We start from the raw sequence: 25,151 nt of genomic DNA on the forward strand, positions 1-25,151 counted from the left end.
GTGTATCTTCCATGGCTTGGAATGGTATGTATTCCATGGGAAAGCCTATTAGCAGAATGGGAGAGAGTTTCTTACTGCAAAAACCATATCCTGTATCATCACAGAAAGCTGGAAGTTAAGAATCACAGAAATTCCAGAAAAAAGTAATCTCTGATACCATCACAATAGAACAACTTGTGTCATCTTAAGATAATTTCCTTCCATGCTTTATCTTATGGAAAACATTTATATCATTAACATTTTGCTGTATATACAAATTAATATCCTGCTTTTGTACTTATTGTGATATGATAAGCACTTTCTATATTGCCACATGATCTTTTTAATTATTGTTATTATTTTAATGACTACTTAGTATTTGTTAAGTAAATATTTCATACTTTAAATTCTTTGTTGTTGGACAATCAAGTTGTTTCCTTTCAAATTTTCAGTAAAAAAATGTTCTTCTAGCCAGTCACTCAGTAATAGAAATAATTTTAATGAAAAGCTCGATTTACTCTCTTACCTAATCTGAAGATTCGTACACTCATCATAACAGTGTTATTTGATGTTTATATGAGTGATATTTGATTAAATAGAAAATCTTGTAAAAAGAAACTGATCCAAGAGGAACTAAAACTCTAGAAACTGTAGTTTATCTTGAAGTTTTTACACTAAGAGACCAAAAGTCTGCAATATGTACAGTTAGCAATCTGGCAAACCCGTTTCAACAAAAATTACATTAACCTCATACTAACTTTTCTGAAGATAAACTAATAATAAATATAAAATGGAGGAGGAAAGAAAAAACCTTCCATCCCCCATAAAACAGTGATCTAAGTGCATTAAAGCAACTTTGCACACCCTACTAAAAATTACAGGTTGCACGTTTTGGTTTAACTAGTCTGCCCTTGGGAAGAAAGATGATTTAAGTGCCTAAATCATTTTGGTTTGCAACTTGTCATAGCTAATGGTGGGGGGGGGGGGGGTAGTAAGTAAAAGCTGAAGTATGTAAACTTGGTCTAATTATAAACAGCTCACTTCCAGTTCTATCTGTCTAGAACTGATACTCTTAACTTTCATTCTTTTGTTCTCTCTGCACAACCACACAAGACTGAACTCTGTCCCCCCAAAAGTCATCTTACTTATTTTTTAGTAGTGAAAATTTGAAAAGTGAAGGGCAATTGAAATGAATATTGTTTGTTGTTGTTGTTGTTTATTTTTTATTTATTTTTGATAGAGACAGAGCACAAGTAGGGGAGGGGCAGAGAGAGAGGGAGACACAGAATCTGAAACAGGCTCCAGGCTCTGAGCTGTCAGCACAGAGCCCAATGTGAGGCTCGAACACACAAACCGCGAGATCATGACCTGAGCCCAAGTCAGACGCTTAACCGACTGAGCCACCCAGGCGCCCCTGAAATGAATATTGTTAAGACGATTCAGTAGTTTCTGAATTTAGCTATACCTGCACATATAGCAAAACGAGCTGGTACAGTTTTCCAGGAAGACTTTCCTTGAGATAACTTCAACAAAAGAGAAAATCCAGCTGCATGGGTTACTTGAGATAAAAATGCATTCACACTTAGTCAAAGGGATGACAGAAGTGAGGTGCTAGTTAAATGTCTTAGCTATTAAATGATGGCTCTAAATGTCCGTACTCTGGCAGGAATGGCACATAGAATTCATTTGCAAACTGTACCTTATGAATTGGAGTGGATTGCAGAGGCCTATCAAAAGCAAATGGTATAAGAAGCAAGATCTCAATTGTTATCTGTGCTTTTGGCTACTGAACCAGTGAGCCCTCTGGCTGACTTGTGCTTCTCCAATTCTCCTGGGATTTCATGCTCCGTCATCCCTGAAGGAAAAGAGTTAGAGTGTAGAATCTGTTGACATCTTGTTAGTTCTGGGGGAAGAGGACTTCTGAAAGAAAAGACAGCCAAGAAAGCCCCCGTAGGAATCAAAATGATTGGCCGTGGAGCAGTTTTATGTGTATGCGAATCTTTTCAGAAAGGAACGGTCTCTGTGTCCCCATTTCAAGATTTCCTGCTAGAATCCTTCTCAAAACTGAGGATGCTACTAAAGGTCATTCCAGGACAACCCCAAGGTTCAAGTCCCCTTGAAATACTTAAAACCTGCTCTCAAGTACTTGAAAAGTCTGTTTTCCAGACTAACCAATCCAAACACTATCACCAAATCCTTAGTACTATAGAATTTGAATGCCCTTCCATTTCTAAGTCCTTGTCTGCCTGGTCTAGTGACAGTCTAGCTAGCCTATTTCTTTCTTGAAGATGGGCTCCGGGGAATGAGTGATTCTTCAGGGACAGTTCACCAGTACACGGCTAGATTGTCTATTCTCTCCTAGACTCTGTGAACATATTTCGATTTGATAGTGCATGAGACATAGACTGCTAAGGAGTTACCCGGTCCTTCTTGAGACAATACAAGAAATAGGTCGGACTTATTAGAAATGTATCAATAAGAAGGTACAAGCTCAACTAAGTTCGGCAGACATGCAGCTAACACAAGTGTGATGCCACCCAGTGACCATAAAGAGGGATAAAGATTGGGATAGTCTGGAGAGCACATAGCATCCTTAAAGGCATGTCGCTTCTCTTATGTCTTTAAACATCATGTGGGACAAATAAAGCACTGACTTCACCCATGGTCTGTGGCTCAGGCTGATGTATGGTGTGGCATTAGCAGCCACACATGGAAAGTTGGACCACCCAATGTTCTGATTGTTCTGAGCAAAATAAACTCTTTTGGAAAGAAAGCAGTTCATTACAAAATGAGCGGCAATTGCCTATTTTAAATCTTTCAGGAATAAAGTTGCAAATGCTCCTAAAACTTTATAACACTTGGATGTTGGTTGAGATCTCTTTTCCAAAAGCTAGAGATTATGTTTATTCCACATTTATTCCACAGATATTTATTATTGATAATAATGCTAATATTTATTTAGCTTACCATTTGACAGGCACTATGCTAAGAACTTTGTGCACATTATTAAAAATAATCCTCACTAGGGTGTCTGGGCAGCTCAGTCAGTTAAGCATCTGACTCCTGATTCCGGCTCAGGTCATGATCTCACTGTTTGTGAGTTCAAGCCCCGTGTCAGGCTCTGTGATGACAGCACAGAGCCTGATTGGGATTCTCTCTTTCCCTCCCTTTCTCTGTCTTCCCCTCCCCCACTCTCTCTCTTTCTCAAAATAAATAAATAACCTTAAAAAAATAATCCTCACAAAAAGAAAGTGAAATTGGTACTGCCCACAGCTAGTAAAATGCAGAACTTTGCTACTGTTCTTTCTCTACCTGTCCCTTTTTCTGTTTCTTAGTGATGACACGCATTCTTTTTACCATAACCTTAGGTGACAGACACGACAATCCTTCGAAATGCATTAAAAATTTTGTACTGATTTATTCAGTGACTGCTTGTAGACTGGCAGGAATAAGAAACTCAACTGATTTGTTTTTAGAGTGTTTTTCCCCCCAATTGACATATATAGTCTTCTTGTTAAAACATCTTCCCCTCATATTGTAGACAGAGCTCGGCTGGAGAGTCAGGCCTTTTCCACTGTGAACTGCCTTGCTGCTGGGCAGGAAGAGCTCATCCTTCTTCAAGAGAAAGTCAAGAATGGGAAACTATCTGTGGATGAAGCCCTAGAGAAATTTAAACATTGGCAGATGGGAAAGACTGAACTGGAAATGATTCAGCAGGTAATAATGACCCCAGTCCTTTCTGGAACATTCACCTCACGGGCAGCGCCTGTCTGTAAATGCATAGTCTTTTTACAAGAAACACGGGTAACTATTTGTTTGATTTTAACTACCCACAAAAAAAAAAATGTTTTCAAACTACCAATTAAATGGATGCAAACATCCAGATTTCATGTTTCCAGATTTCGTGTTTACAAACCATTGGTGAACTCAATGCTGGGACCCACTATATCAGAGCTAACAGCTAATCACCTTATTAGGCTGTTCTTAGTGTAGTGAATATTTTATGAATCTCATTGCTGATATTAAGGTGAAGCATCTTTACATTAACATGTGCTCAACATTCTGAAGAGTGTGTTATGTGGACCAGACTTAAAGGGAAGAAGAAAATGATTTAAATCATGTCAGGCAATATTCCTCAACAAAATATAACAAGTTTTCTCTCCTCTTCCCCTTAACCTTTGGGGGGGGGAAAGCCCAGATAAAGTCAGGATTTATAGAGATATGCTGCCAAGCATATTAACTTCAGATAAGCTTGTCTTCTATAAATATAATGTATATCTTGAGAAGGTATCAGAGTAGGTGGTTCTGAGATGAGACTGAAAACAAAATATACCATATACATCCCATGACATTCCTCGGTGAGGGGTATGAGGACTGTATTCTGTTTTATCCCACAGGCTTTCCTGCTCCCTAAATAGTCCAACAGTTTTTCCTTCTCATCACAGAAAACCCCAGTGCCATAGAAACCAGTTCTCAGGAACTGTTTGATAAAACACATTTAATTAGCTAGTTTAGGCCGAAGTACAAATAATCATTAATAGCTCAATATGCTACCTTTCCCAAGGGATCATTTTTGTTGAAAAACAATGCGTAGGAAAACATTTTTAAAGAATAGCAAAATGAATCCCAATGATGAAACTCCAAACAAATGTGGCATCTAGGCAGAAGGTAGTTTAGGCAAGGGACTTTCCCAGCGCATCTGAGATCACTTCTTCTCAGAAGCCACCTATCTCGAAGGGCAGCTCTGGTTGTGTGGGTGGTGGCTGCACCTGGGCCTGTTTCGCCAAACAGATGCTAAAACATGCTGATTGTGCAGTTCTGCAACTGATCTTAGTTCATGATCAGAATGACAGTGCTGCTTCTCAGTCTGGGCCAATGCCATCGCCATCAAACAGCTCTCTTAGCCTGTTGGCCTTAGTGCCAACCTACACACCCACTCTTCTAGCCTTGTTAGCTTGCAAGTTCTGCTGAAAATAAGCCCGTTGTACTTCACCCTCCTCAGATCATAATAAAGCTTACAATTTAGAGGAATCCAACTGAAATACCTTCTTGAAAATTATCTCACTAGTTGTTTTATGAAAGCCTTGGTTGTTTTTAATTTGTGTGTGTGTTTATATTTAATATTCTTTTAGAAAGAAGTTAAGGCGGTCTGTTAACTACTTTTAGACTGATCTGACTTATCCAATATATAGGGAGAATGGGATAATGAATATAGTTACTGTTTATGCAAAACAAAACAAAATTTAACCTGTAAAGCCAAGGAACAGGCACTCAGCCTGCTTTCCATAAAAGCCAAAAGTTCAGTAACTTTGAATACTGTTTAGTGAATCAGTCCTTCTCTTGTTTTATGTTTCCAGCTTTAATGAGATATCATTGGATAAACTTAAGGTGTACCGCCTTGTCGATTTCACACTTACATATTGCAAAATGATTACCACCGGAGTGTTACCTAACATCTCCATCATATCAAAAAACTATCATTTCTTCTTTTGGGTGAGAACATTGACTATCTACCCTGTTATCAACTTCAAGTACATAATACAGTATTGTTTAGTATAATCACTGTGTTGTGCATTGAATCGCCAGAGCTTATTTATCTTACAACTGGAAGTATCTACCCTTTAATCAACCTCTTTCCCTCCACTTCCTGGTCACTGGTAACCACCACTTTACTCACTGAGTGCAGCTTTTTTAGCTTCTGCATATAAACAGTATCATACCATGTTTTTCTTTCTCTCTCTGACTTTTTTTACCTAGCATAATGCCCTCAGGGTCTATTCATGTTGCAAATTGCAGAATTTCCTTCTTTTTCATGGCTTATGTATGTAATCACACCTTCTTTGTCCATTCATCCATTCACAGAAGCTTAGGTTGTTTCTGTATCTTGGCTACTGCGAATAATCCTGCAGTGAACATGAGGGTGCAGTTGTGTCTTCAATATCCTATTTTCATTTTCTTCAGATATACACCGAAGAGCAGAATTACTGGATCATATGTAGCTCTATTTTTAATTTTTTAAGAAACCTACATACTGTTTTCCATAGTGGCTGCACCAATTTACATTCCCACCAACAACGAACAAGGTTTCCCTTTTCTCCACATCCTACCAACACTTGTTATCGCTTGTCTTTTTGATGATAACCATTCTAACAGGTGTCAGGTGATGATACCTCAATGTGGTTTTCATTTGCATTTTCCTATTGATTAGTGATATTGAACACCTTCTCATATACCTGTTGACCATTTGTATGTCATTTTTGAAAAATGCTTTATTTAGTCCCTCCGCTCATTTTTTTTCTCTAACCATCTGTTAACTAGATTATTTGATTTTTGCTACTAAGTTATTTGGGGCGGGGGGGGGGTTTAATTTTTAACATTTTTTTTTTAATTTTTGAGAGACAGAGACAGAGAAGGAGCAGGGGAGGGACAGAGACACTAGGCACAGAATCCAAAGCGGGCTCTTGCCTCCAAGCTATCAGCACAGAGCCCGCCACGGGACTCAAACCCATAAACCGTTAAGACCGTGACCTGAGCCGAAGTCAGACACCTAACAGCCTGAGTCACACAGGCGCCTCACTATTGAGTTATTTGAATTCTTAATGTATTTTGGATATTAACCCCTTATCAGATATATGATTTGCAAATATTTTCTCCCATTCTGTAGGTAGCCTTTTCATTTTCTTGATCATTTCTTTTGCTGTGTAGACACTTTTCAGGTTGATGTAGTCCTACTTGCCTAATTTTGCTTCTTTTGCTTGTGTTTTGCGGTGTCATATCCAAAAAACTATTGCCAAGACCAATTGCAAGGAGTTTTTTTCCCTATGTTTTCTTAGTCCTTAACATAAGGGGCTGGACAACAGTCGGAATAACAGAAAAATAGATGTTCTCCTCATTTTCCCAATATATGTACACACTCATTTTCACACACTTTTCTTTTAAAAAAAATTATTTATTTTTGGGAGAGTGCAAGCGGGGGTAGGGATCCAAAGCGGGCTCTGCGCTGACAGCAGCAAGCCCGGTGGGGCTTGAAATCACAAACCTCGAGATCACGACCTGAACTGAAGTCAGATGCTCAACCGACTGAGCCACCCAGGTGCCCCTTCACACACTTTTAAATATTACTCCTGTAGCTTGCAAAAACATTCATTTGTACGCTGAACATAAATCTGTCAGGGGTAACTGTAATGTTATGTCATTATTATTGATAGAGGTATTATCCTAAGAAAATAAGAGGAAAAGTGGCACAACCATAGAGTTAATAATAGAAGAGTTTCTAGAATAATTAAGACCCATGTAGAACCCCTGGAGTTGAAGGTGAGCTGGGTGAGAAGGTAAAAACTGCCTTTTACTCTCCTCACTCCTGTTATAACCAGTGAATGCCTAAAGAAGAATATTTACTCCACTCATAGAAGAAGATCTTTAAGGCAATGAAAATAACTCTCTTTTTAGGAAGCATGGTTTCTAGGTTTCAAAGGAAACCCTTAGGAGAAAGGGCTATTCTTAGATTCTCTTCTAAAAGATTTTTTTTAATGTTGTTTTACATTGTAGATAAAATGATAATAAATGTTCAACCTAGAATGTTTTGGAAAGCAAGGAAAGATCACAGACGAGCTAAGAAGGGGAATCCAGTTATGTCTCATTTGCTTCCAAGTGCCTGGTCCTTAAAAGAAATATGTAAGAAAGGTTGTGCCCCACAGAGGCTAGAGATGGGCTCAGGCAGTAGCAAATCACCATGTGTCACACTTTTGCTTTTGCACACAGCATAGCCAATGTAGCGCCCTCTGGTGTTAGATTGGGAAAGAGGCTCCCATAAGAATTGGGCTTTGGGTCCCAGGGCTGACTCTACTACTTAACAACTCTGTGATTTGGAAAAGTTACTTAACCTCTCCGAATCTCAGCTTCTATTTATGTAAACTGAGATGATGGCATATATACTTCATGAAGTTGTGAAAATTAAGTACGATAACACATTTAAAGTATCCAAGATGGCTGATTGGGATGCTGTGAGTACCAAATTAGTGCAACATAGTCATGATGGTTCTGGTAACGGTAGTTGATGTTTTTCATCTTCATCTATGACAAACTTGTGACTCTTCACTTCTATTTTCTGGTCATTCCCTCATCAAGGAAAAACTACGCCAGCTACGAGATTGCATCATTGGGAAAAGGCCAGAAGAAGAAAATGTCTCTGGTAAGTAAGCTTTGTCTGTTATTCAAAAACGATAGAGTGGAGTCAACCAGGCCTGAAGTCAAATCTGCACGCCATCATTTCCCAGCTGCAGGACTGGAGAGCGTCTTAATGCCTGGTACTCAGGTTCCTGTCTGCAAAACAGGAGTGATTATAGATATATCTGGAAGGGGTTGTGTAAGTTAACATGTAGAACATTTTTCACCTTCATTGACCCAGAATGAACCTTCCATAAATGCTAGTTTCTTTACTTTGATTTCTATGAAATTTGCAAATAATTCCATTCCAGTTTACATACACACACACACACACACACACACACACACACACACACACCATTATACAGATTACTGAATTATTAAGGAGTCATACTTTTTTAATAAGGTTGAACAGTCTCAATATAGTCAGTTCACACAATTGTGCACATGTGGATCATTTTAAATTGTAAATCTCAGGTTGCTTTCCCCTGCAGCTAGCATGCTTCTTGGCAATGCAGATTCCCCTTGCTAACAATTTACAGTCACTCTCACGGGAGGGAAAAAAACACTCGTTTTAATGCTAACACAAACCAAACATTATTAAGATGGTAAATCTTCTCCAAAGATAAATATCACATTCCAAAATTGAAAATAAATTGTGTTGTCACTAGCAGACCACTCCTTCCCCAAGTCCTTACCCCTGCACAGATAATTAAAAACTAACAACCACTAGCAAAGCTTGAAATTTCCATCTTTTCCATTTTCAATAAGATTGCGTAGATTTTAGCTCGTGCTTCATGTTGAAACTTAACTGAAAAAAATTATTTTCATATTATTAAATTGTTTCCTACTCTTTCCTAGAAAATTCTTTAAGCTATCTTATAAATGGTTTCTAAAAACAGAAATACACATTCTAAAATAATTAAGCTCATAAACACAGGGCTAATTTACAGATAACTGAGATCTACAGATCTCTGTTGTAATGTGGAAAAGGTTAAAATTTTAACAATATAAAAAATTATATAGTAAAAAATATGTATACATACTTTGACTAAGGAATATTAAGTAGTAGTAGCAGCAGCTAATATTTGACTATCTACCATACATTGAGTATTATCTTTTTAATTTCTTATAATAACCCTTTGAGGTAGACATTATTACCAATTTATAAATAGGGAAACTGAGACTGTAAGAAACTAAGAAGCCCAGGGTGCCTGGGTGGCTCAGTCATTAAGCATCTGACTTCAAATCAGGTCATGATCTCACAGTTCATGAGTTCGAGTCCTACATCAGGTGAGCACCAGCAATGCTTTGGGAGAACACAAGCCCCACTTTCTCTCTCTCTGTCTCTCTCTCTCTCTCTCTCTCTCTCTCCCTCTCTCATTCCCTCTCTCCCTCCTAGGATTCTCTCTCTCTGCATCTCACTCACTTGTGCCCTCTCTGAAAAAAGAAAGAAAGAAAGAAAGAAAGAAAGAAAGAAAGAAAGAAAGACTAAAAAGCCCCAAAATGCACAGATTAGAAACTACAGCCTAATTCTTTTTTAATCCAAAGTCAATGCTTTTAAACACTGGTGTCTTAATTAGGAATCAGCTAGTTCCCCTTCTAACCAAAATGGGATAAGTACTACCAGACAAACCCTCCCACCATACACAGCACTAATGCTAGGCAAAAATATGAGGCAGTTGATTTCAGGGAGTAGGCAGTTAGCAGCCTAAGACTGTAATTCTAGTGACAAAATTTACACAGTCATACAAAGCAAGGCAATCCTGTTGAAATGAGGAGACATGAGCAGAGTCCAGGGCAACCAAAGCTTCTGGAATGTCTGTGTGGGTCACTGAAGAGGAGGTAACTCTGTAGAGAAGTAGCTTCAGAGGGAGTGAGGGACTCCACAAGTCTGCGGCCAAGAGATGAGCAAGACCACTCATGCATACAAGATAACAGCTTCTGGACACTGAAAGCAGAACAGAGACACTAGAGTTTGAGCAGAACCAGGGAAAAGCCAGACTGGGGATGTTGGAGATTTTGCCCTGCCAGAGTGGAAAAGTCTCCCTAACAACTTTGTTAAAACACCTGGTATCCTGCTGTGACATCCAAGAGATATAATGGTTAAAGACCATGACTTAGAGTGAGATCTCCTCTAGACCTACACTAACAAACCTAAAACCAAACCCCTACAAGATACACATGGAAGGTAGTTTGTAGGCTCAGGCCCACTGCAGGCTTTAGAAAACACCTTGGGCTGTCTATAGGACAACACTGAAAACAGCATAAAACCAGGCCCATACAAGTTCATGCCAATAATCAAACTGCCTGCTAAAATAAGAACTTACACTTCTTACTTATTAAAGGAATATTACAGAATCCAGAATATACAGCTGATTGTCTATAATTTCCAGTATTCAGTGTTTCCTAAAAATACTTTTCCTTAAAAAAAAAGGAAGACATACAAAGATTAAGAAAATGTTATTCATAGAAAAAGAAAGCTCTCAATAAAAACTGAAATGGTCCTATTGTTGATCTTAACAAACAAAGACTTCGAAGCAACTCTTATAAACATAGTTAAATTAATAAAAAAAAAAAACACGTTGTTAAGGAGTGAATAAATAGGGAATCTATTGACATTTACAGGACATGACGTGGAAAAAAATTAGAGTACATGTTTGTTTAAGGTGTACATGGAAGGTATACCAAAATAGAACATATGTTGGGCTATTTTAAAAGTTTCAATAAGTTTCAAAACATTTGAAATCTTCATAGTATGTTCTCTGAACAATTTCAGTCTTTTGAAATCTTATATTCTCTTACTACAACAAAAAGAAATTAGAATTTAAGAAATTAAAAATACCTCTCAAAATAGTTAGGAATTAAGTACATTTCAAAATAACCCATAGGTCAACTAAGAAATCACAAGAAAATATTTCAAACTGAATGAATTATGCAAATACAACATATCAAAATGTGTGGAATGTAGCTAAAGTAGTACTTAGAGGTAAATTTATGGCTATAAATATAATAGTAGAAAAGAAGAAAAGCTGAAGATCAGTGACGTGGGTTTCCACTTCAGAAAACTGGAAAGTGGAAAGCAGAGGTAAGAGGAAAAACTGTAAAGCTCAGATCAAAAATCAATAAAAAATGAAGGAGTTGAAAAATAGAAAAAAATTAACAAAACCAAAAATTAGTTATTTGAAAACATAACTAAAATTGATAAAACTGTGACAAAAATGAACTGGAAAAAAGGGAAAGCGAGAGTAACCATATTGGGAAAGTGAAATGAGGCTATCACAACAGATCCTACAGACATTAAAAAGATACTAATGAAATATAATTAACTTTTTTTTTAATTTTTTTAATTTTTTTTAACGTGTATTTATTTTTGAGACAGAGAGAGACAGAGCATGAACAGGGGAGGGGCATAGAGAGAGGGAGACACAGAATCTGAAACAGGCTCCAGGCTCTGAACAGTCAGCACAGAGCCCGACGCGGAGCTCGAACTCACGGACCGTGAGATCATGACCTGAGCCGAAGTCGGACGCTTAACCGACCAAGCCACCCAGGTGCCCCTAATTAACTTTTTAAATGCCAATACATTTAACAACTTAGGCAAAAAGAACAAATTAATTAAAAAACAACACTTAACAAAACTAAAAAGAATTACACTTCTCTGAACATATCTTTCAGAACGTACTTTCAGAACTTTGTTAATATTTTACATATTCAACAAAAATGAGTCTGGAAAGGGGGCAAAATGGAATAAGAGCAGAAGAAGATGAACCTACACGTATTCCAAATAAAAAACATCCACACTGAAAGGAGACAGAAGAAAAACTAACATAAATATAGAAAATAGTATATTCCAAGGATAAAAATAAAAGAAAAAAATCAATACATAAAAATGTATTCTGTACTCTAGTAAGTAGGCTTATTTCTCTATAGGAGTATAGGGTAGCAATTTCAAAACTACCAGTTGTATATTCTAAGACTGAGTAAATAAATGTACTATGGATAGTAAGAATCAGATTTCCTATTATCAAAGAAAGGGGTAACTACTAAAGAAAGAAAGAAGGTTGGAATGAATTCTATGCTTCTAAATTGGAATTGGAGGTAAAAATAACCCTGGTTACGAATATATATATATTACAAATAGATATAGAAATATAGTTGTATATATGAACATATACATTTCTTTAGCCCTATCTGCTGAAAAGGCCTAGAAGCAATGGCAGCCCAGCACCAATGAGCACCTGTAGCATCTAGATCCTAGTTTACAAAAGCAAATGGCCAGTAAACATGTGAAAATATGCTCAACACCATTAGTTAGGAAAATGCAAATTAAACTAAATATCAATACACAACAAGTATAATGGCTGGAATTTTTAGATATTGTTACAATAAAGTGATTAGGACATGGCAAAACTGGATATGCATTTCATACATTGTTAATGGAAGTAGAATGTGGTGTGATGACTTTGGAACAGTTAAATGTGCACCTACCTTACGGCCTAGACAAGCCCCTCTTAGGTATTTTTCCAAAAAAAGAAAAAATTGAAAACATTATGTGTATCCAGACTTATTCACAAAATTTATAGCAGTTTATAATAGCTAAATCATAAACAATCCTAATGTCTGAGGGAAGAAGACATAATTATACTCTAGTATATTCATACAGTGGAATATTACTCAACAATAGAAAGAAATACCTAGTATTACACACAACATCATGAATGAATCTCACAGATGCTATGCTAAATGAAAGATAATGAAACACAAAGGAATACATTGTATAAGATTCCATTAATCTGAAATTATAGATAAAACTAATCTATATCAATAGAAATCAGATCAGGGTCAATAGAGATAATGGTGGGATGAGGATTGATGTTGGAGGCACAAGGGGATTTTCTGTAGAGATGAAATGTTCTCTATCCTAACCGGGTGATGGGTACATGGGTGTGTAGATTTGTCAAAAGTCATCAAAAATTAATTTGTACTATATATACTGAATATTGTTAATCTGAAAAAAGAATGGAGTAGCTCAGGCAAAAAAACTATCAAAGCATAGTAGCAACACTTTTATTAAGTGTCTAACATACCTAAAATCATAATACCAAACATCAAAAGGAAAATAGACAAACGTAGTCAGAGACGTGGTTTCACACTTTGTAGTTGGAGATCAGTATTTGTTTAATCAAACTGTGAGATTTCATAGTTATCTCAAAGACAAGAAGTTGTCAAACAATAGAAAGAAGAAAGTTTAAGATAAATATTGAGCAAAACTCAGTAGAATGTGCTTTTTCTGTCTTCTAGATAAACTCACCATTGTGCACCATCCAAATGGTAAGTTTTTGGCATTTACTGAAGAATTTCAGACTACAACAAAGCACATGGTAAATCAGTTTCAGTGTTAATGTAAACCTAAAATAATTAGGCAGGCCAGTGCAAAAACTCACATAGATTTTATATGTATATACAAAACCACTTGACATCCAAAATAAATTTGAGGTGATTCTAGAAGAGCAATGTAGAGGCATTGTTAGACAATACAAGAAGCATGTGCTTTGAACTCTGATTGACCTGGCCCTTCACAACTTACCGTTATGGCCTTTGGGAAATCACTTAAGCTCTTTAGGCCTCAGTTTCCCCATGTAAGAAATCTGCCATGGGGAGTTTCTATAAAGGCAGATGATAATATGTGCAAATGGGAGCTGATGCTTGATAAGCGGGAGTTATTGACAGAGTAAATGGAATTGGAGTAACACTTCAAAGGGTGATTCACATCAGTGTGGTAAGTAGGAATGTATGCAGAAGGTTGGCAAGATCAAGAAGAGCCAGAGGCCAACTGGGGAGCTCTGACTAATCTAGAAGCAATTGTCTACATTCTGAACCAGAGCAGTGACTGTGGGAATGGAGAAGAGCAATAGAACTGAGCCACGTGGCTGACAGGTGGAAACTGGAAAGCCTGTGGTAAAGGCAGGAGGAGCTGTGGCCAATGGGGAGTAGTAGGAACAAGTTTTCATAAGATGGCATACCTTGTGATTGACTGATCGTGGTCAATGGAGAAAAACAAAAAAGAAGAAGGCATCATTTAGTGAGGGTTGTTATTCAAAGGTGTTGGATTGTTTCTGAGCTGAAGCAACTCCTCTCTGTGTCCTGTAGTCAACTATCTGGGCAGGAGATATTAATAGCACCCTTGCCAAGGGTGCCTTTTCAATATTCCCTTTTTATCTCTTCAGTAGCTTCTCCTTACCCAATATATGCTACTCATAGCATATATTATTTTTTTAAAGTACCGAATAAATGAATCATTAAATATGTGAACAGCTGAAGAAGTAGTAACAGAGTTTGTATTTCTAGGTAACGAAAGTGCCCGCAATGAAAATATGTTATATAACACACCCTTCCGCAATAAGGTAGGTTGTATTTATGTTAATTTCTATAAAATGCAAAAAAAAATAACTTCTTTGTTGAGAAAGAATATGAGCCTTCTATCCTGACTATGCTTTGAAACGTTTCAACAAGTATGAACAAAATAAGTTACATAAGCGTTTGTGTGCAAATTACTGTATGAACAGTAATTTAAAAGAATTAACTATTTAGAAAAAAAGCAAAGAAGAAAGTCAAAGGAAAAAGGCACCAAGGCCAAAGTATGGCTGAATTCAGCATGTACAGACCAAATAAATCTTAGAGGAATCATGGATACATCTTTTTTAGCAATAGTAATATGGTAAGTCTATTTGAACCACAATATATACAGTCCTTAAAGTCTAGCTGTAGGAAAAAATGTAAACCCAAAACATCATTCCTGTAAATATGCGTCACTTCACATGTAGAGTTAACTGAAAATGAATTGCTAAAAATAACGCTAAGCAAAGAGAGCAGCAATTGAAAAAACTAGTTCAAGACAATAATGATAACATCCTGACCACCAATTTTTCTTCAAAAATAAAGTGTGTCTTCTAACTATCTACATATGTGATGTCAGAAATGTTCATTGTTACCCAGGGTCATGTGGCTGTTGGAGTCCTTGTTACACTCCAGAATTAGATCCCTTGGTAATTTCTCACAATGAACCAATTTTAGTTGACCAAATCTCAATAACCCTTTAAGCTCTCCTATGTTTTAAATAAATCATAAGGAATCACCAAAGTCATTTACCCTTAAGAACTGATCGAGTGTTTGCATTTCTGGATCATCCTGTGGCCCACCAGTGAGCTGCACATCTAATGAGTCTCCAGGGTACAGACTCAGTAGACTCACTGGGTTGTAGCAGAATCATGGGATACTACCTAGGCCTCTGAGTTTATGTAAATATACCTTTCAAACAAAGATCCTTCTACAACATCTGAAGGACTATGCAACCATGGCATATTTTTTAGAACAATATTTGGGGTAAGAGGAAAAGAATACAAAATCCTAGCCCTTAGGCTATTCTCCCTCCAAATAAAATACAACTTGAACTCAAGGACTTTGCTGTAGTTGAGTTTTATAGTTCTTTCCTTTTAAGATAGAGGACTGTTTTCCCAGTTGCCTCTATAAAGCTATTTTCCTGTGAAAGGCAACCATGACTTTATCATGTTCCTTTGTTTGGCCTTAAAATGGAGAAATGCTAACTCTGTATCTTTTTTGTCTTTTTTTCTTAGCTTCCTACTCGACTCCAAGCTGAAAAGGAATTTGGTTTCTGTTGCAGGAAAGATTACTAAAGAAGGTAAAATATCAGCTATATACTTTTTTTCAGCTATATTTTTCAGAAAGCTTAAGGCAGGCTTATTAGGGACTTGAAGGAATCATTTGTCTAGCAAACAGAGTACTTTAAATATTTCATTGTCTTCTCCTGAAAGGATAAACATGTGTATTTTTCAAGCTAAAGGTGATTGTTCCTTAGAAAGATTTATGTATAGGGGTGATTTTATGCTAGCTAATCAATTTCAATTGATGACCCATTATTCACTAATACATTTCCTGTGATCTCACTTTCAGGTTATTATAATGAAACCCAAAAATCTGCAGACACTGTGCTTTCTGGGTGAAGCATGCTTGCATTTGGATTGCCTGCTGTCTTCAGGGAAAATACTATACTATGAAAGCAGAGGCAAACCTCTGGATTTCAGAATTTGTCATTGCCACGATTTATTGGCATTAACCTGCTTCAGATAGGTACATCAGGATTCAAATTGAATGCCATAGAGTGATTGCATTCTTTGACAGTTCTTGCATTTTACAATGCATTTTGCCACTGAAGCAGCTGTTCCCCATTTTGAAAATTAAGGGAAAACAAAAACAGAGAGGTGAAAACTTCTGTGTAGCAAAGATATTGTGCCTATTTGAAGCACTCACCTGAACAGTTTACTCCTTACTCCTTACCTACTGTCTTTAGAATGACCATGAAAATACACATTTGTTATAGATATATATGCTTTTTAAGTTGCTGGTCCATTTTCTGAATTTCTGACATTCAAATCTCTAATTATTATTGCTGTTTTGAGAACCCTTCTCTTACTTAGTGCCTATTTGCATGTATCCTTGAGAATATCATTTCTTAACATTCTATAACTCAAATTAATATACATCTCCACAACCTACATTCTTTAAAAGGCTTACAATTTCAGCAACCTATTTCTTAAAAACAACTTACTAGTGTAGAATAGAATGCAGTGTTACCATTCTGTGATTCCCATGCACGATTCCTGCAAATAAAATGAATGTTTAAAACTGTGTCTGACTTTCCAAAATAAATGCATAATAATTAACCCCTAAATTCTTCTGCTTACCAGTTTTCAGAAGGAAGCCTCCTGAAAAAAATTTTTAAACTCATTTGATTTCACTGTGTAGTCCCCATAAAGTAAACACACAAACAATTTTGTCTAGCTTCTCAACATTGATGGGAATATCTATTTTAAATGATTCTGCAAAATATTGATCACAGGTTTCTCGTGACTATTAACATTCTCAAATAAGCTCAAGGTTTAAAAAATAATACATACATTTGATTCATCCCTAATAGAAGATGCTTTCATCATGACATTTTGAAATCTAGTCCATAGTTTCACATGCAAGCTTTCAAGAAATGGCATGGCGTTCCACACACTGAGCTCCCATTTGTGTGGACTGTCCCACCCAAAGAGTTAAGGAAAGCAGTAGGAAGACTGACTGCTTTTATATAATTTTCCCCATCTCTAAATTCAAGTATACGTATTATCTCTAAAGTAAGAACATCTATAAAGGCCTGTGACTGATACCTAATAGTTTCACCATTGGCTTTATTGTTATTAAAATGTAAAATCCAGTGACAGGTAAAATGTCAACTTTTCTAATTATAAAACAATTAGATTGTCTCTTACCTGACAGTCAGTTAAGGGTGTAAGAGGAAGACGAGGCTTGAATATTATTCAGGTCTTTAACATAGACAGAAATCTAAAATCAGGGCCTCCAAATACTACTCTTATGAACTGGACTAACTTAGAATAAAACCATGCAAAAAGCCCCCTTAATAGCCTCTTTCCCAAGAAACTCTGCCCTTGAAATGTTACCACTTTGTCATCACAAACAGACATGGAAAATAGAACCCTAAAAATAACTGAAGGCTTCCTCATGTTGCCTCTACCATGGCTCCTCCCATCCTTGACTGATTTGGAAGATGGTTAGAGAAGGTTGGAGTTGGGGGATCTGGAGGAATCCATATCATTCATTACCTGTCGCACTGGAGGAAGAGATGAAAAGTAGAATACAAGGGTGGAGGAAGACTAATCCAAATTTAGGAAAGACCCCAACCGAAAATGCCCCATGGAAGCAGTGTTTTTTCATCTCTGGACTCCATCCCTAATATGTAGAATAGTGTCCATTCACTATGAGCCTCACAATAGAAGCTTTGCATTCATGATAGAAGAGATGAGAGGACAAGACAAAGGGGCAGGGGAATAGACTAGGAAGATGTGAACTTTCCTTGGAGATTTGGGGGCATTTCTCAGAGAGCCCTAACCACTGCTAGAAGGGGAAGACCTACAGGAGAGATCTTTTGAAGATTGTGTGCTGATTCTGGAAGCCTGAGCAGCCAGTAGCTAATATACCTTATCTTTCCCATCATCCCCTTCTTACATCGGGTTGGTTTCCAAGCCATTACACCTAACTTTTGCCAAAACCCAGTCCCTTCCTCAGGTTCTTAAATTTACCAGAACTCTGTCTTCTAAAGAAATTTGAACTGGCACTGAATATAATCAGAGTTTTATGTTTAATATTAATTCCCTTATTTTCTACCTAGTCAATTCTCTAGGATAACAAAGAGGAAGCATGTAGACCAATGGTTCTTAACTGGGCAATTTTGCTTCCCTTGCCCCAGACTTTTGGCAAATCTGGCAGCATTTTTTATTGTCATGGCTATGGAGAAGGTGCTTCTGGCATCTGGTGTATAGAGACAAGTGATGCTAATTAACATCCTATAATACCCGAGGCAAAGAATATCCAGCCCAAAATATCAGTAGCACCAAGGTTGAGGATCCCTGATCTAGACTAGACAGTAAAATAGGATTAACACTTAAAAGAGTGTTGTTAAAATAAAAATTTAGCTTTATACAGAATTTTCTGAAAATTCTGAAATTAGAAGCCCCTACGATAGTACAAATGAATGTCTTTGTTTTGAAGTGCGTATGCCTTAAGCTTAAATGGATCATTAAATACTCTAAAGAATGGATGACTCTAATATAACTTCATAAATCAAACATTCAATTAAATAATAGAGACTCCAATTTTTAGAAAATGAGACTGTTCTCGGTATTGTTCTAATAAGTATAACCTTGTAATTTGAGTCATTATTATATCCTATTTGTACACTAAGTATTTGCTCATCTGAATTCCTTCTTGTTTCCTATAATGCTATGGGGTCTGATTTTAACAATTTGGACCTACCTGAATTTTACTGCCTCTTGCTTTTCTAAATGGGTAAATATTTAGGAGAGAGGTCAGCACCATGACCTGATCTACTAGGTCCCAGCTGATTGGCTCAGAGCTTGTATAAGGCCTTACTTGTAGCTCTTTGTGTAGCTGTACTTGCCAGCCATCTTGTTGGCCTACCTTATTTTGTGGGGCTGACCTTTAAAGGCAGGGACTACCATATAAAAAGGTAAGATTCTCAATATAATTGACCTCAAATTTATAGATTACAGCATATGATTTTCTCAACATTTTTATCTTCAAAATGCAGACAATGCTTCTAATATAATTTCCTGGTTATTAAATGACATCAGGTATTTATATAAGCAGTGCAGTACTTCATTCAAGAGCATGGGCTTTGAGGGAAGACTGACCTAGTTTGAATATTGGCTGAGCTATGTCCTACCTGTGCAAAACCAAGCCAGTTTTCAGTCTCTTGAGCCCCATTTAATCATTGGTAAGTGGAGGTTATAATACCAATGTTAGCACAGATTGTCTGAAAATTAAATGGAAGGAGATCATTTAATTAATTTATCATCCAAAAGGGCAGTTTTGATGGTAAAATGGAGTAGCATTAATGATTACGATAGAAAAGCAGGTATAAACTGGGTCTACTCCAAGCATAAACTGGAATATGTGGGCAGTCTACTTAAATGAGATGTAAATGTTTAGAACATTTTGGCTAGGAGTAAATAATCAGTGAAAATGGCTTGCAAGAAAATAATCCTCTGTGAAATGTGAATACTGTGTGATACACTAGGCTGGCTTGTTATTAAGCATATTCTTCCAGCATATGACTAAAATCTATATCATTATTTAAAAAAACAGTGACTACAAAGTGTGGAATGACCACTTGGATCACCCAGAAAGATCAAAAGCCTTGAGGTGGAAAAATCCTTCAAAATCCTGTAAAATACTACAGCAGTGTTTCCCAAGTTGTATTAAAAAGAACTCAGGGATACTGCATTAAAAAGGGGCTCTGTGACCAAGTGACATTAGAAAGTTCTGTGTATTTTAGTCCTTTTTAGAATAGCATATTAGACGATTAGACATCCAAGTACTGAAGACTAAGTAATCCTGCAATAAAATCTATATAGTTTGAAAAATACTGACTTACATTTTATGTACATGTAAGCTGGCCTCATTTTCCACATAATGGGAAAGAAAAACTGGCTGATGGATGCCTACAATGATGTGTTTAGATGGAGCCTGAAACTTGGGTTTAATGGGAAAGATCAAGATCAATTAATGATGTTTGCCATGGATAATGGTATCGGAGGGGGGTGGTGAGGAGAGTGGTGGCATGCGTGATACTTCCTTGGCATTCAGGATTTGCATTTGGATAGCATAAAGCAAAATATTACATTCTGACATCTTCAAGTAACAAAAGTCAATTTCAGTCAGAATGAAGATCACTTGTCTTTAAAGGAATGAGTTAGTAGACATGTCTCTGAGTAGAACACTGTAATTTCTGCATAATTCTTTGCATGTCTTCAAATCAACATCAAGCTTGGTTCCACAAAGAATTGGCACAAGGCCATTTGGAGATGTTGTGCATTTAAATGTAGCAAACACTGAAGCAATATCTGTGTCCATGGAAACTAGTGGGATAGTTTTGCTCAGAGAGCCTTTTTGCCCTGTTTAGCAATAAGTGACCCTGAGAGAGAGAAATTAGCTCTCAGCAAATGAACCAACAATCTCTTATGGATGGTCTCCTTCATTTCTCAGGGTGTGGATGGACATGCTATACCAACTATGATAAAGGTGATAAACTTTTGCCCCCAGCACTTTCTCTTTTCTTTATTTGAGCAAAACAGACACAGAGATTCCAGGAAGTATGAACCGATTCTGCTTTCGCATTCATGCCTGGCACTTACTGAAAGCCTCTACAGTTACACTAAGGAGCCTTAAGGATCCTCACAAAACATTGACAATTTGTCACAATGTTGTACAATGAGGCCTTTTATAATTCAGACATGGCAAGTCATGCCCAATACTTCACAGGTCCTCTGTGTCAGCAGATTTGGGAAATCCCAGCAGATAACCTGTCGTTAACATTGACATTGAAGGACATAGGAATCTTACGATCACCATATGTTCTCCTCACCCTGGCTTCTAGCTACTGTGGTACCTTGACTATGATGTTTTTATTTTATTTTATTTTATTTTATTTTATTTTATTTTAGTAAGAACACTTAACATGAGAAGCAAAAATAGCATTCAAGATAAAGAACATACCTCATGCAAAAACCCCAAGATCAGAATGAACCGCACATTTTCTGAAAATGGAAATATCACTTCTATGTTCTGAATTGTGTCCCCCCAAAAATTCATGTCGACATCTTAATCCCCAGTACTTCAGAATGTGACCACATTTGAAGATATTGTCTTTGTAGAAGTATTTATATTAAAATGAGGTCCTAAACCAATATGACTAGTGTTCTTTTAAGAAGAAATTCAGACACAGACATGTACAGATGAAAAATGATGTGAAGACGTGGGGAGATGATGACCATCTAACAAGCCAAGGAGAGAGGCCTGGAACAGATCTTTTCCTGAAGGCATTCGGAAGAAACCAACCTTGCTGGGCAACTTAATCTCCAATTTGTAGCCTCCAGAACTGTGAGAAAATACACTTCTATCATTTAAGCCATCCAATCTGTACACTTTGTTATGGAAGCCCTGGCAAATTAATAGAGTCAGTGTGGTCAGGGTGTAGTGGATAAGGGTGAGAGAATGAGATGAGTTTGTAGAGGTAAGTAGAAGAAACATCATGAAAGAAGTTTGAATTTTATTCTAAGTACACTGAGAAGCCATTCAAATGTTTTAAGCAGAAAAATTCACTCTGCAAAACAGACAATGGGTTGCAGAGAGGCAAGAGTATTGACCAGGCAGGGGGGTTGTGAGGGATTCACAAGATGATGGTGGCTTGGACTAGAGCGATAACTGAGGTGAGAGAGGAGGCAGATTTTAGACATATTTTGGTGATAGAGTCAACAACTCTTGCAGATGGGTTTGATGTAGGGGTAAGATAAAAGAATATGGGGAATGCCTGAATTTTTGGCTTGAACAATTTGGTAGAGGAAAGTATTTGCCACGATGGAGAAGACAGAAGGATAGATTTGATGGGTTGTATGACATTGGACAAGGTAATTAACCTAATTCTGAGTTTCTCATGGGTAATATGGAGCAAAGAGTACATGCTGTTTCATTGGGTAGTTGTGAAAATTAAAAAATTATGCTTATGGAACACCTAAAACTTAGTAAATACTCGATAAACATTGAATTAGCAGCACTAGCAGCATCCTTAGTCAGTTATCTTGAAATGCAACAAGCAATTAGGTAAAATTGGATTCCGTGTCACCAAGGACATTATAATCGAGGTGGTAATATATACAGAAGATAATATTTTATTTAAAAATAAATTTCAGATTATATGCCTAAAGCCCTTTAATCCATGGGGACCTGTGTCATATTCTGACGAAGTTAAACTTTAGACACTTGCAAAGTTGCCTGTGAATGTAGAATAGTTTGAAGAAGGTTTTTGTTACCTTCCTAAAAAACTAAAGGAGGCTATCATGAATCTTCAAAATAGACTAAGTGTGCTAGATGTGGACTTAGCATCCCTTTTCATCCCCTTCTATGAATACCCCTATATTAAGGGAGCTGGAAGGCAAACCACGCATTTATCAGGCTCCCCAGCAAGAAGGGGCTACGTGTGATATACATTCCACCAATGAGATGATGTCTTGCGAGATCTGGAAGATGGAGGTGAGAGAGAGTGCTCCTCCTCCTGCTATGGAGGCTGGCCGGTAGAGTAGATTCATGTTGGTGTCTGTGGCCAGGAGGATCCTCATCTGAGGCTCTGGTCACCAGCTCCGGGAGCCTGAGGCAAGTATAGTGGCATCAGTGATGGTAATGGGCACAAGCTGCTTCCTGACCACCAGATTTTAGCTACAGTCATGTTAACCAGAACCAACTTCTCTTAGCTCTCTGAAAGATCTTATAAACTCTTAATTCCCTGTATTAAATTTCTTTTTGACTGAACCATCTAGAATGGTTCCTGACTGGAACCATTATGCATCTCTGACTGGTACATTGAGTCTTATCAAGAATCTACTTTAACTCAGTTTTTTTCTAATAAGAAGTTTATCTGATAACGTCTTTCTTAACCAAAATATTTTAATCTATTTACCTAGCTGCTCAATTCTAATTTCAAACACCCAGTTCACATTTCAGGTGCTTATTTGATGTTTTTAAATGAATAAATGTTATCAGGTCACCTTCTGGGTTACCCGATTCATAAAATAATAACATTCTTCCTGGCAAAAGTCCAACTTTCCAGCCAATCTAATATAAGATTCATCAAATTCCTCAAAGATCTATAATCAATATAAAATCCTTTTGAGCTTTATATGATCTATGCATAGACATAATAACACAGCATTATTTTAGGTAACTTAAATGTCAGTATTACCACAGGTGCAACCAAAGCTTTATTCATGTCATACCTACTTAGAGAATTGAGATTCTCTTTAAGTTGTTCTTCAACAATATTTAGTTAAATAAAATGACCCTCATTAAACTCATTTTTCATCAAAATCTAAAAATACCAAATTACAAATTCGCGAAGACTTTCACTTACATCTATAATCAAGGCACCAGCATTAAATTATTCATTAATTCTTCTTTTGTTAGTTCTCTTCTTCAAATAAAAATTTTAAATTATGTTGAATATGATTATTTCCTCTTTAAATATGTTCCACCCTCATTGTTAATAATCTTATAATCTGACTTAACCATACTTTAAAGGTCCAGATTGCAGAAAAACAAACTTTAGAACACTGGGACCATGTGAAACATTTATCAGATCTGTAGCTTTCTCAGTTTTGAAATATAATGGATACACAGAAGGAAACAAATGGGAGCAGCTGATGAATTGAATACTACTGATGGGCGACCCAGTTAGTTTGCATACCAGTATCATTTGCTCAGATCTATTTCCTTCCTAGATTGTGAGGCTGAGCAGAATAAAGCACCAGCCTGACACCAGCCCTTAGGACAGAGTCTTGTCTATTGGATGTGGTGGCCCCCGGAGGAAGCTCAAGACAGCCTTCTGACCTATTCTGTTCATCTTGGAATTCGACACTAAAGTTTTCTCAAGACCAAGGGCCATTATAGGTTTGCTGAAGAAACAATAGACAGCTGAGAATAAGCTCTTCTTGAAATGATGCTAGTTACCTGGCAGTGGCTGAGCACCATGGCTTGATGTCCCCTGAGGAAAGGGCGTGGGTTACCCCCCGAGGAAAGGGTTACAAGAAAAGTAGACACGAATCATTTGGTACAACATTTTTACATCTTTGCTTTCCACAGACAGGGGAAGGATTATATTGGGCCGTGTGTTCAGCATCCTTTATTAGAAATACACTGAACTTTCACCTTTAAAATGTGTCCATTCTTCTTCCTTAGCCGGCAATCCCATCTTCGTGATAGCATTCACCCCTCCTAAAGCATCTCTCTAGTTATTTGGGGGACACTCATGATAATATATTGCATGTGCTTCTGCTGTGCCTGCTGCTAGTGGCTTTGTGAAGACACTGCTCCTCCTAAGAAGACTGCCACCCACAGGTGACCCACTTGATTCTCAGCCAGAATTTCATGGGGATAAAAGAAGATGCCCTTGCTCCAATTTGATGTAGCTTTTGATCACCTGAAACCAGAAGATTCTCTATTTTTATGTAAGGTTTTCCCATGATTTTTATAAACATGGTAACTTCAGCTGCTATGAAAAACCAAGTCCCTTAGGGAGTCAGATACCACCCTTTTCCTTCCATCGTCCTCACGTAGGTGGATGCCCTGTTACCATTTTTTCCTCTCAAAATCTGTATCTTCTAATTCCTCGTTTTAAGCTTACATGTGTTTGTCACTGGTATTCCTTCTAGTACTGATAAGCTGATGGGTAACTTAGAAGACAAAGCCCAATCTTGCTTTTTTATGTGTTTGAGCCTCTTTTCAATCCCTGAGAGGTTGATTATTTTAATTTGGTGCCATAGACTGTACCTTCCTGCAGCAAACATTTGTCGTAT

The 25,151-nt window shown here is 37.2% G+C and overlaps 1 protein-coding gene across 4 annotated transcripts in view; it reads left to right on the forward strand.

The window, feature by feature from the left end:
* BANK1 (B cell scaffold protein with ankyrin repeats 1) overlaps positions 1-24,605 on the forward strand; it is a 319,777-nt gene extending 295,172 nt beyond the window's left edge. For 2 of the 4 annotated variants that reach the window (XM_049632136.1, XM_049632138.1), the window contains exons 12-17: positions 3,521-3,696; positions 8,107-8,170; positions 13,450-13,479; positions 14,497-14,552; positions 15,783-15,847; positions 16,120-17,585. In XM_049632136.1, coding sequence (XP_049488093.1) covers positions 3,521-3,696; positions 8,107-8,170; positions 13,450-13,479; positions 14,497-14,552; positions 15,783-15,842 — 386 coding nt within the window. In that variant the 3' untranslated portion in view covers positions 15,843-15,847; positions 16,120-17,585. Of the gene's footprint in view, positions 1-3,520; positions 3,697-8,106; positions 8,171-13,449; positions 13,480-14,496; positions 14,553-15,782; positions 15,848-16,119; positions 17,586-21,251 lie in introns of those variants that run through there. The other 2 variants (XM_049632137.1, XM_049632139.1) reach the window with 2 other exon arrangements.
* Positions 24,606-25,151: the final 546 nt, after the last annotated feature.

The sequence above is a fragment of the Panthera uncia genome, chromosome B1 (genome assembly GCF_023721935.1).
Source record: "Panthera uncia isolate 11264 chromosome B1, Puncia_PCG_1.0, whole genome shotgun sequence".
NCBI lineage: Eukaryota > Metazoa > Chordata > Mammalia > Carnivora > Felidae > Panthera > Panthera uncia.